This window comes from Cibotium barometz, chromosome 15, assembly GCF_041138505.1.
Source record: "Cibotium barometz isolate CiBa-2024 chromosome 15, ASM4113850v1, whole genome shotgun sequence".
Lineage (NCBI taxonomy): Eukaryota > Viridiplantae > Streptophyta > Polypodiopsida > Cyatheales > Cibotiaceae > Cibotium > Cibotium barometz.
The window spans coordinates 43,294,186-43,307,510 of record NC_141060.1 but is presented as its reverse complement, the minus strand read 5'-3'; the positions used below and the strand labels follow the sequence as shown (position 1 = coordinate 43,307,510).

General features: G+C 41.1%; 1 protein-coding gene across 3 annotated transcripts; it reads right to left on the bottom strand.

Moving 5' to 3' along the window:
- Nucleotides 1–2,028: 2,028 nt before the first annotated feature.
- On the bottom strand, nt 2,029–5,666 carry LOC147631335 (pentatricopeptide repeat-containing protein At2g33680-like). Of its 3 annotated transcripts, none has more exons than XM_086809727.1 (2): nt 5,254–5,666; nt 2,029–5,027 (listed from the first exon to the last, which is right to left on the bottom strand). In XM_086809727.1, the coding sequence occupies exon 2, from the start codon at nt 5,004–5,006 to the stop codon at nt 2,187–2,189; it is 2,820 nt and encodes a 939-aa protein (XP_086665853.1). In that variant the 5' UTR covers nt 5,007–5,027; nt 5,254–5,666; the 3' UTR covers nt 2,029–2,186. The 3 variants fall into 3 exon arrangements, with proteins under 3 accessions (XP_086665853.1, XP_086665852.1, XP_086665854.1); XM_086809726.1 differs by having other exon boundaries at nt 2,029–5,150; nt 5,254–5,659; XM_086809728.1 differs by having other exon boundaries at nt 2,029–5,122; nt 5,254–5,646.
- Nucleotides 5,667–13,325: the final 7,659 nt, after the last annotated feature.

Sequence of the window (13,325 nt, the reverse complement as noted above, 5' to 3'; positions counted from 1 at the left end):
AACCTAACCTAGGGCTATTGCATGTATATACTCTTGCTTATTCATTTCACTTGATTAGTCTCTGAAATGTTTCCATGCTTGATCCACTGAGCAAGATTTTGGAGGCCACCTTCTATACTATACGCACCCATACTCTGATGTCTACTTTATCATGTCGGCCAGTTTTCTAATGATTAGGCTGATGCTACCTCTGTATGTTAATGCATAGAACCCCCTAATTGGATTCTAATAATAGCCGCCTTCACACTTGATAGTTGGCGCTCTACATCACCGGTACTAAGCATTGGAAGGATTTCTTCAAGTACCATATTCTTTGATGTGTCCTTGCGGGTGGTGGTGACTAGAGGCACAACACACCTTTTATTTTCTTACCTCCACACTAATTTCTTCCATCATCCGGGCTTGCAGTAGTATGTGGATATTTTTACATCACAGGCCCCGAAGCTCAGTACATGAGGCTGATAGGCAGCCCATTATGTGGAACAACCACATTAGAGATGATCTTGGCAGACCCCTGGGTGTAGCAGGGTGTATGCAGTGGCCAGGCTGGGAGGGATGCGCGACGACTATACTTGAGTGGAAGAACTCAAAAGGTCTTCTAGATGATCAAAGAGAGGCATCTACCCAGCATCTCAGAGGGAGTCATCGGGTGGATTGCACAGATGCAATTATATCTAACCACCTGGATCACTGGTACATTCTTAGATGAGTGTCACTTGTGATTTGGGGTTTTTTCTCAAAACCACTGGAGGAAGAGGCTGTTGCCTTCTATTCCATTCAGTCTGGATGGCGAATTGACGTACGATGATATCATGATCACACTCGGCTATGTGGTCTGTCGGGTGAGTAGTGGGTCGCTTTGGAAAGTGTTGGTATGTATACTAACCCTTGGTGGATGCCCTATACATTATCTACATTGTGACACTGGTGAGTGGGAATGGACTGATGTGACTAACCCCACGAGGAGCATACATTTGTTTACCTTCACTGTGCGTAATGCCCGGTTGCTACTCAGCTTGGACAGACCAAAAGAGTTCCCATTCTTTAGCCTCACTAGGAGGCGTATGACATTACGCCCCCCATTCAGAGGAGATTCTAGCAAAGACTCTGGCACTCGTACAAGAGCAAGGTATGCTACTTCTTCTTCTTGTTTCTACATAGAGGATTGCCCAACAACCAGATCTATTTTGGCATGGACCCCTCTTGTCCTAGATACCCAGTTCCATCCGAGCCAGTGTATCATTGCTTATGGGAGTGCAAAGGAGCACAACGGAACTGGGTATCTATAGCCCAACTCTTAGGTAGGTTGAGGAGTGATCCTATCTATATTACTTGGGGTACTATTGCATGGTTGACTCAGTTTGGCCCACAACTTTTTTAGGGCAGGGGAGCAGATCCTATTATACTTGTCTGTAGGGCAATAGCTCAGAGATGTTCACTTTAGAATATCTCCCAATTACAATACACACCACCTTCACAGAGTTTTGACACCACCTGGGTAGATTGATTGCTACTACCACGGTGTGGCATATCTGGAAGACCAAATGATCTGAGACCTTCGAGGGTATCCAGGTATTTGACACCCAGTATATGAAGTAACATTGTCCACAATCTTTTGGCCACCTAGGCCCACATACAAGGATCATCTAGAGCTGCACAGTCAAAACACAATAGATTTATGAGAGTGAAACTGTAATATTTTCTTCTCCTCCACTCCTACTGGGCTTTTATGGCAGCATAGTGCCCCCAATTGATTGAGATCTCCCTACCTTTTGGCTTAAGATCTCCCTTTGTATGCTTTTATTTTACTTAACAGAAGTCTCTTTTCTAGGGGGGGGAAAAAGAGAGAACCAGTAGAGTATTTGCTTTTGAGAGCAACACCCTCCCATCCCGATGTTCATGAAACACTCACATTTCACAGAACAAGAATCTGCTGAAGAACGAAAGTTGCATCATACAATCCCAATTCTCATGCCTGTGACCAGAAGGCAGCCTCCACATGGTATTATTCTCCACCCAACCCTTCCCTTTGTCTCAAATTTCTAGGTTTTCTATTTATTAAGTAGGTGATCTACAAAGCAGCATAAAAAGCTGCATGTATTAGGTAAAATAACCACCTTCCTGTTGTTCCAGCACTTCTATTCCCCCATTTTACAAGGGCCAGAACAATGACAAAAAAGTTTAAACTAGGGCCCACATAGAATATGTCCTTTGTACTCATCTGGACATAGCTCCCACACCAAACCCAGTTGCATTGTCAATCCTACATCCTTTGATGATTTGTACAACCTATTTAACTTGCAAAAAATTTCATTACTTTGAATATGGCATCTCTCTCCAAAATTGAACTCCTGCACTTTGTTATTCACCTCAATCCATGCCCTCCCAGCCTTCTTTTGTGCACAAACACGAGTTCTTAACTTTTGAATGTGCTCAACATCCTTCCACATGTGAGCATCTGCATAGATACTTGACATCAGCATATGACTGGAAGCATCAACAGAATCTAGCTGAGTTACTTCATCATAACATCGTCTACCTTGCTCTGTATTTCCATAAGTCCTGCAGTTAGTGAGTAAAGATAGCCAGTCAACTATATCAGGTGGAACTGGTATGGTTTGAAGCATATCTTCAGCCTCAATCAAGTGTCCTGAACGTCCCAAAAGGTCTATCATGCAGCTGTACTGCTCCATGTTTGGTGTCATGCCATGATCCTCTTTTAAAGATTTGAAGTAGTGGTAGCCTTCCTCTACAAGGCCAGAGTGACTGCAAGCAGCCAGGACATTGGTGAAAATCACCTCATCTGGCTTCAAACATTGCACTTGCATGTCCTTGAAAGACTGCATTGCTAGCTTGCCATGGCCATTTAAAGCATATCCTGCAACCAATCCACCCCATGCAACAATGTCTTGATGTGGCAAACCATCAAATACTATGCACGCCTCCTGTAGCCTCCCACATTTTGCATACATGTCAAGGAGGGTGCTTCCAATAGCCACATCCAACTGGAGCCCATTTCTTATAATCTGGTCATGTATCAGCCTTCCTTGCTCAAAGGCGCCTATGCTACCACATGCTTTCAAACTGGATAAAAGGGTAGCTTGACTTGGCTTCATGCCCTCAAGTTGCAGCTTCTCAAAAGATTCAAGAGCAGCAACATCATGCCCGTGCTCGACATATCCTGTGATTAATGCACCCCATGACACAATATCACGATCTGGCAGTGCAGAAAAAACTTTGCATGCCTCTTCTACGCTCCCACTTTTGGCATACATGTCAATTAATGTGTTCCCGATGATAATATCTGATTCAAATCTAGCCCGTACTATATGCTCATGTATCAGCCTACCCTTTCGGATGTTGCCTATGCTGCTACATACCTTCAGAATGCAAGAATAAATCACGTTGTTTGGTTCAATGTTGTGTTGCTGCATCATGTCATAAAGTTTGAAAGCACAATCAGAATCACCGTGCTGGGAACAACCTAATATAATTGCTGCCCATGAATCTACATTTCCATTATGCATTTCAAACACCTTCTGGGCATCCTCAAAGCTCCTACATCTAGCATACATTTCCATGAGCACATTTCCAATCAAGTCTGATAGGAATCCAAGTTCAGTGATCTGAGCATGTATGAGCCTACCTTGCCTCACATCTTTTACATAGCCACATACTTTCAGAATGCATGAGAGTATAGAGTTGCTCACAACCATGCCATTGTACTGCATTTCCTGGAAAAGTTGAATAGCAATATGACAATGACCATGTGCAGCATAACCTGCAATTATTGCACCCCAGGACACCACATCACAGTCTTGTAAATGATCAAAAACCTTCCGTGCTTCCTCTAAGCTCCCGCATTTGGCATACATGTCCACCAGAGTATTCCCAATGACGGGGTCCAATTCAAGGCTCCTTCTCATAATCTGATCATGTACCACTCTACCTCGCTCAACAGCTACTCCGCTGACACATGCTTTCAGAATGCTTAAAAATGTAGCTTTACATGGCTGGACACCATCCTGCTGCATTTTATGAAAGAGTTCAAATGCAAGATGACTAGGCCCATGCACAGCATACCCTGCAATCATAGCACCCCAAGACACAACATCTCGATTTGGCAATCCACTGAATACTTTTTTTGCTTCCTCTACACTCCCACACTTCACATACATGTCAATGAGAGTGTTCTCGATGACAATGTCTGAGTAGAGTCCAGATCTAATAACCCAATCATGTAAAAGCTTCCCTTGCTCTAAGCCACCCGTGCTGCCGCATGCTTTCAAAGCAGATGAGAATAAAATAAGGTTAGGCTTTATATCTTCCTGTTGCATTCTCTTGAACAGTTCAAGAGCATGAACACCATGCCCATGCTGAACATACCCAGCCATTATAGCACCCCAAGACACCACATCTCGTTTTTGGAGTGTATCAAACACCTTTTGTGCCTCCTCTAAAACACCACATTTACAATACATGTCAAGAACAGCATTCCCAATAATCATGTCTGACCCAAGTCCACCTCTAATTATGTGGTCATGTATCAACATGCCCTGCCCTATAACTCCTATATTACTACAAGCCCTTAAGGTGCACAAAAATGTCACACTATCTGGCCGAATCCCCTTCTGCTTCATTTTATAATACAGATCGAGAGCCCTAGCACTCCCTCCAAGGCTTGCATGGGCTGAAATGATTGCATTCCAAGTGTAGATACTTGGTTTTGGCACATTGTCAAATGCACAGTTTGCTTCTGACAACCGCCCACAAGCCGCGAACATGCGTATAAGATGGTCACACAGAAAGGTATTCGAATTGAGTCCACTCTTCATCATTAAGGAACATAGTTGCCTGGCAGCTGCCAGGTCTTTCTTTCTGGTGCATTCCTTCAGCAAATCAAGCATAATATCACTTGTGATAGAAGTTCCGCGCTGATCCAGAAGATCTAAGGCCTCCAGTGTATCATGCGGTCGGCTAGACAAAATTCTTCTTCTGGATTCCATACTTTCTTCTAAGCCAATCACCTAAAGAAAAGGGCCTACTTAGTGATGAGATATGGTTTATATTGGAATCGTGAATATGCAGGTTTTGATATACTTTTCCCAGCACCTTGACTGAACTGGAATAGAAACCTTAGTGTGAAAAACCTATAGATTTACATCAGAATTATGTTTACTTTGAAAATTCTAAATCAGAATTATGTGACAAAAAATCAGACAGAACAAACAGCATTGCATGTGGGCACAATACCAGGAAATGTGTGTTTCAACCATCATCCCACTCCAAGCACGGTGAGGAGGGTGGGATTGGGCATGTGTTTCTTCAGTTCCTTGGACGCTGATTTTCCACAGTTGTGATTTCCCTGCATCAAAAAACAAACAGCTGCTGTTTGCCCAATACCATTTGTTGATCCAGGGCCCTGCCAGTAGTCGTCTGGGAGCCATCTCCATAGTCTGATAAACGCAGACATCTTCGATTAAGCAGCCAACAGACTGCATAAAATCTGATTTGTTGGGCACATTTATTTGTTTGTAAAAGAGAGGTGCCCACTGCCTAGAGCAGCACCGAGCTCACCATTAAGAGTGTAGTGGTGCTCACAAGCAAGACTTTTATGCGTAAAGGAGAGCCGAGAAAGGGGCATCCAACATAAAGTTTCTCATAGCTAATGAAAGAAAGGGCATTAGGTACCCCTGAGCAATTACTAAAAGTGGCAAGCGAATTGTAGTCTGATAACATAACAACATGCATTTATGCATACTGCATGCATATATTCTCTCTCTCTCTCTCATGGCAGAAATGGTTAGTTCATGGAGTTGATATTCAACAAGTCCAGCGTTCGAATATCACTTCTAGTCAAATAGATCGTTTCGATCTGTTGGGATTGTCCTTACAATGTTAAAAGCTTCTCTCATCAGGTGTGTTGGGGTAAATAAACAAAAATGGGCTAACCCTTCTGCCACCCAAGTGTGGCAGAAGTGGTTAGTTCATGGAGTTGATATTCAACACGTCCTGTGTCGAATCTCACTTCTCGTTGGATAGATCGTTTCGGTCTCTTGGTATTGTTCCTACAACGTTAAAAGATTCTCTCTCTCTCTCTCTCTCTCTCTCTCACACACACACACACACACACACACACGTGCACACACGTTTCATAGGTTAACATGGTTTCACCTATCTAACCTACTGTAAGGCGCTTTGTTGTCTTACCTACATGTAACTTACCTAAATCCATCTTTTGTAAGACACTTTGTCATATTTGCCATCTTACCTGCATGTAACTTACCCCTAATCCATCTTTTGTAAGATGACACTGGACTTTATAAAGCGGCCTTATCCTGCTTAATGCCAAATGGGGAAGTGACAAACTTTATGTATATAGTTGCTTAAGACTATAACTTGTGCCAATGGACTATTTTAAGTTTTTTATGGCCTAGTGTGAAAGCTAGTGGTTTGTATATAAGAGTCAATTTTTGTTCTATTGTATTCTTGCATGTTAAATGGTTTGCTTGCTTGAATAGGTTTGATTTTAGGCTTCTCCCTCTCATTAGCTTCTTCTCCATCCACCTTTTATGAGAAAGAACCACTGTAAAGGCCATTCTCTTCTTGTCTCCATCTAGGCAAAGAGATCTCTTCCTTCACCCACATAACCATTAAGCATTCTGGTGTGACAATGGAGTAAGGACGCACATACACATTGGAAAGTTACATTTTCGGCTCAAAGGCAAGACCAAATGACACTTATTTTGGCATAGTCTAAGGTAAGATCTTGACTTGAACATATTTGGCACCACCAATGGGGGCTAGTGTAGGGCTTATGGCTTCGCATTTCCTTCCATTCCAAGCTATTAGATCACTCAATATTGCCTAATGTTGATTAGGAGACCACACTCCAAAAAACATATGGTTTTGGAGCTTTGGATGTGTTAGTTTTGTTGCTTGTGGTTTTGTTTTAAAGTTTGAATGCATTAGGTCATTCTATTTACATACATTGGAAAGGGAAAAAACGGTAATTTCTTTGGTGATTTTCATGATTTTCAAGCCCACAAGGATTTGATGTTGTTACATTGAGTCAAGAGATAGCTTAGCATTCGTGATTAAGAGTATAATCCACTTCAAGAACATAAGCTTTTGGTGTAAATTAGAATGAGAAAGTTGTGATTTTTGTTCATGCATTTCATAATTTTTGCTCTTGTTAGAATTGGTAACTTAGAGCATGTAAATCAACTAAAATCAATCAAAAAACAATCAATCACTTGCATAAATACCATAAACTAGGATTAGAAATCTTAATCGCCCCCACCATCAAATCTAAAAAATCTCAAAAAACTTTAAAAACCAAGCCAAATCATGTCTCGAGTTGGGAGGTGTGAGCCCATAGCCCTGTGCAAAAAAGATGTGAGTCGTGAGTTTAGAGACGTAAGCTATGATCCTAGAGATGTGAGCCTTAAGTCCACAAATATGAATTGTGAGTCTAGAGGCGAGGGTCTACAAATGTGAGCCTACAGACATGACCCTAGAGGTAGGTAAGCTAGTATTGTACCAGCCAATTATACACCTACTCATGTCCTATCTCATACAATCTGTACTAGCAAGAAAATTCTTGTCCTTTATGATTATTGGAGCATTAAGCATTATTACCCAATAATACTTAAATCCTCACTAACCCTATTAGGCCCAATAATTGGAGCATTAAGTATTATTAACCAAAAATTTCTCACCAAACCTATCATAGGCTTAGAGTCACATGCACTACTTGGAATCCGTGCCCAAGTAGGCATATTTCATAAAAATAAAAAAACTGTGAGCCTACTTCATAAAAATAAAAAATAATGAGCATCCATGACATGAGCCCCGTGATGCCACAAGGCACGAGTCCATAAGGCATTAGCCCACAAGACGTGAGCCCAGAGACATGAGACCACAAGGCATGAGCATAAGGCATAAGCCCACAAGATGTGAGCCCAGAGGTGTGAGACCATAAGTACCAAACATGACGCTCACTAGACATGCGAGATGTGAGCGTACTGAGCATGACATGAGTCTAGCTCACCAAACTTGCATGAGCCTATATCATACAAGAAAGGTGTGAGCCCATAGACATGAGCCTTGTCCACGTTTGGTCAACGCAACACCTATGGTTTTAGACTACATAGAGACATGTAGCTAGACTATCCAACTGTGCCCAATGCCATAAGAGAGAAGAACATTCTAGAAGCTAATCTTGATAAGCCAGAGTATAGAGAGTCCTCCAGAAAGACTACTGTTTGTAGAAACAAGGATACTAACTTAGCTAAGTGAAACTTAAGGATACAACACAACATATTGAGTTGCATTCTAGACAATATATATGGATCAAATTGGGAGTAGCATGAATACATGAGTATATTAGGCAATCCTAATCTTGTGAGACTTCTTCTACTTTCTCTTGTTCTCCTCCCATTCCCTTGATTATAATTCTCTCTTTTCTCTCCATACTACCCATTGTAAAAGTTGTTACAATCAAGATCCTAGCTTTGGTTCATGATGCTTTAGTTCCTACTCAAGAACAATTGGCACTCATTCATAGTGAGAATTATGAGGCCTATTCACTTGCCAAACACTTAGCATGCCTGGTGTGGACACTATGCTAGCATTTGAACCCTTCTTTTGGCCCTTGAACTGCAATTAAAAAGACTTTCAGAATTATTACACATATGAAATTATTTATTCTCATTCCCATACTTTCTTAGTTGAGATAATTGCTTCATTAATGCCCCCATATACAAATCACACTTTGTTCTTTGTATTGTATCTGGTCTCGTACTCTCTTCTACGTCTGCTCATCAGTGTGGTGTGTCCAAGGCCTATCTTCTCTTACTCTCTTCTATGTCTGCTCAGTGTATTGTATCTGGTCTCATACTCTCTTCTATGTCTGCTCAGTGTGGCGTGTCCAAGGCCTGTCTTCTCTTTCGATCTCTTGTGCTCTACTTCTACTAGTTTGGCTTCTAGAAATCTGACATGTGCTCTTTGCATGGTTGAAACAACCATCTTTGTAACAAAATCATGAAGCTATAATATTTAGGATCAATGACATCATCATAAGAGACTTGACCCTCTAATAGTGCTCCAGGCCCATCCGTATGGAGGCCTTCCAAAATCTTCATTGGAGGGGCTCCTTCATCATTCCTCTTTTTTCCTTTTTGGCTAGCTTGGTTTGTTGGTGAGTGGTACTAGCGGTGTCACCCTTTTCAATCCTTCACATGGGCTTCTACCCCCTCATCCAAAGGAGCGACTAGTCAAGACATGGTTCCACTTCTACTAACAGACTTGGAACTGCTTCCACTTCCACTGACAGACCTGGAACTAGTTGCGCATGGTATTAGCCAATCCTTTTTTCTTTCTTTCTACTTGAGGCTATGGCATTGCATCTTTGTCTAGCTTATTCATGAACTTTCAGATTTCTGCCCAATTTTTGCCAAGGAGGCCCCACCTGGCTATGCATATAACATGATTTGTTGAATCCATAAAAAAAACTAGCATGTCTTCTTCATTTCTATTTTAGAGTCGTCCTTGGTCTTGTAGATCTTGCTTAGCAAGCGGGCTTTATCTTGTGCTAGAGCTGTTCTAGCATTTTCCTCTTTTATGGCCCAACTTTGGAATTTCATTAGCATGGTATCCTTGGCTTCCAAGTCCTTTGTATGCTGTTTGGACCTCACTTGGAGGTTGTGAGGGCTTCATTAAGTTTTTCCAGAGAGTCCTATTCCTTGGGTCCTTTGTTTATTCTCCTTGTTGTATTAGTGTTTGCCTTCTTCTTAAGGGCTTTTATAGTCATTTTGTCCTGATTTTGCTACTCTTTGAATTCCTACACCAAGCCATCTAGCCCTTCAATGTGGGCTTTGAGTGTTGTTTTGTCACTTGTTTTATCCTCTAGGTGCCCCAACACATGCTCTCTCAATTCATTTATAGGGATTAAATCCATTGCAGTGTCAGTCCATAGCTCTTTGCCCTCCTTTCCATACTCTATAGTCTCTTTCTTCAACCTTCAATTTCTAAAACTTGTTCTTCTAAACTTCCAGCTACTACATAAGTTATTTTATTCTAAATTTAGCTTTTGGGTTTCCCTATCTTTGCCACCCCACTGACTTTTATCATTCCATCTAGGGTGCTTTCTTTTGTTTGACCAGATTTTCCATTTTCCTTGCTTGCTTCAACAATGTTGTCCATTGCCCCTAATGCCTTTAAATTTTTGTAGACACCCTTCCACACCCCCTTAAGTTCATCATTTACATGGTCTTCCCAGTCTTCCATTCTGGTTGCATCCAACTTGTATACTTTAGCAGGAGTCTAGGCCTCATGCACTACAAACCTAGCCTCTAACTTGATGAGCTCCATTTTGTCTCTATCAATCCAGATGTCTTTGAATACCTCCAGGTGCCCTTTCAACATGGCTTTTGCCTTTGTTGGGCTAGTGTTGCATTGGTAGTGACTTCCTCCAGTCTCTCCCTAATTTGTCTTGTCTCCTCTTCCCTAGCCAGTGTAACCTTTAAGGACCCAATTTCTTTTGCCAAGATTTTGTTGGTTTCTTGCAAACCCAACATCAGTTTTTGGATCTTTTGTTGATGTGTTATAGCTCAGCTTTTAGGAGTACTAGCTCCTTGTGTTCTTTTTGTGCTTTTTTCTCTCTTTCTTTTAAGGCATCCTTGAGCCTCTGGATCATCTCCTTGGGCTTCTACTACACACGTACATATAATCTAGTGCCCCGTTAGATACTTGTGCCTCCACTCTTTCCAAGAACTTTGCTATTCTTCTAGGAGTTGGTACAGCTTCAATTATTGTTGGTCATGATGACAAGGGAAGAGACACTCCCAATTTCTTGATGGTTTTGAGGAGATCCTTTATAGTCTCCACTTCCATCCTTGTAGCACCCAGTGCAAGGAGGTCTTACACTGTTTCATATATAGTGGGCACTTCCATTCTTTCGGTTTGCTCTATTTCTAGCTTTTGGTTGGTTTCTTGATTTCTTTTTCCTAAAATCAAAATTCCTTTTCTTCGGCACTCCAGTGGTGGTGGCAAATGTTATTTGACATAGCTATAGTTGGCTTGGGTGGTAGAGGTTTTATCTCTATAGGCTCAATGGGCTTGATGTGCTTTGCTCCCCCTTGTCCTGTTTGGTTGATGTCCACTTTATTCCTCAAGACATTCTAGTAAGGCTTTAGCTTTATCGTGCTTTACTTCTATATTGTTGTGGGCACTTTGTTCCTCATCACGACATTCTAGCTCTCCCATGTCTTCTTATGCAATATTCTTTGCTAACTCTTGCTATACTACTCTTATATCTTTTTTTAAAATATGCTTGGACAACTCTTATTCCTTTGCTCACCCTCAATTCTTTGCTAACTCTTGCTATACTACTCTTATATCTTTTTTTAAAATATGCTTGGACAACTCTTATTCCTTTGCTCACCCTCAATTTTGTGGAACTCCTCCTCCTTTGGAATAGAACCTTGAGTTGTCCTCCAATCTTAGTTTTGTTGTTTGGTTTTATCAGCTTCCATCCCATCCTTTAGGTTATTATACAAAATTTCAGCCCAAACTGCTTTGGATCCTCCATAGTTTTTTCGTTGACATGCAGTATGGTTTGTGGGCTAGATTTATCATCTCCACCACAAACCTCGTATGTTTTCGTATGTCCTCGTCCGGGTTACCTATGATTTTGTACTCCTTATCCCTTGCTTCTAGTGGCCTGAACTTCTGGATGAGATCTTCCTTGTTTGTTGCCTTGATTTCAATCTCACTCTCTATAGGGAGCTTGAACACTTCTGCTACATAAGCTACCAAGAACTTCACTTTCTTGCAAGATGGTACTTTTATCATGTTTGATTTCTGTAACTAAGTTCCAGGCTAGTTGTCTTTCTACATGTATATTGAACTAAGTTCCACATTGAACTTCACTTTCTTGCCAAATGGTACTTTCATCATGTTTGATTTTTGTAGCTTGGCTAGTTTCCTTTCTACATGCATATTGAACTAAGTTCCTCTCATGACAATTCTGTAAATTCTTTGAGGCCTACTCTTTGTAGCCATTCTACATGCTTTTCAATTTCTTTAAGGATAGCATAGCTCACGTGTTCAAATTCCACCATCTTGCTCGTACAATTGGTTTGATTGGTTGATGATAGAGAGAAAGGGGCATAGATAGCATGATTATAGAGCATAGTAGTGCTCAAAAGGCTCAAAGTGACAGTGAAGGTATCATGCAGTTTACCTAGCTTAAGAAGAGGTTACAATCACTAATGGGTGTTGGCTTTGGGTTTAAATTTCACCATCTTGTTGGGATTGAGTTTTTGTGATAATAGAGACCAAGGCAAATAGATAACATGATTGTCATGCAGTTACCTAGATCAAGAAGAGGCTACGGTCACTAATGATGTTGGCTGTGAGTGCGCTTTTCAATGACTCAGTCAGTCGAGATCCTCATAATTGAGCATGATCTCCCATTTTTTGAGTATTTCTATATATATGAAAAAGGCACACAATTTAATAGAAATCATGAGGGGGTAGGGGTGAGCATTTATTAATGTGGCCTCCATACCCTTTTCCCTATGCTCACTATTTATGGCCATTTTCTTTGATATTATTAGCATCGCCAACCCTAGAACTAGCTCTTCCTCTCTTGTTATCACATCAATCGCCTCATGAGCACATCATTGAGGATCTGGATTGCCTCTTGGATTGGATCTCTTCTTTGTGGGTCCAATTGCTTAAGTGTTTTTTTTAGAGAACCTCATTATTTTTAGATTTATTGGGTGTGGTCCCATCCTAGAATTAAACAACAGTAGTGTGTCACCTTCCTCAAAGATTTTGAACTTTAAGTTCTTATCCATGTGGATCTTTTTTCTCTTTTGAAGCACTTTAGTTTTCCAGTCACACTGAATATCCTCTTCTCTTCTAGCTTTAGGAGGTTCTCTATCCTATGCTTCTTAGATTCCTTTAGGAGGTTCTCTATCCTATGCTTCTTAGATTCCTTTAGAGGTAACCTTTTCTGGTATTATGCTATAGCTACTCTGAGGCTTGGCACTAGGGAATCCATGGGCCTGATAGCCAACCCATACACCATGCTAAAGGGAATCAGACTCATGGTGTTCTTGTAAGCTATCATGAATGCCTACATTGTAGAATACAGCTTCATGTCCCAATCCATCCAATTTTCATTTACAATCTTAATTACTATTTCCTTCAAGAACCAATTTGTAGATTCCGCTTGAACATTGGCTTGTGGATAATACACAGTTGACTTCTTATGGGTAATACATAGTTGACTTCTTATGGGTAATACATAGTTG

Excerpts from the sequence above, each read along its gene's own strand:
- LOC147631335 (XM_086809727.1), bottom strand. The coding sequence starts at position 5,006 with ATGGAATCCAGAAGAAGAATTTTGTCTAGCCGACCGCATGATACACTG.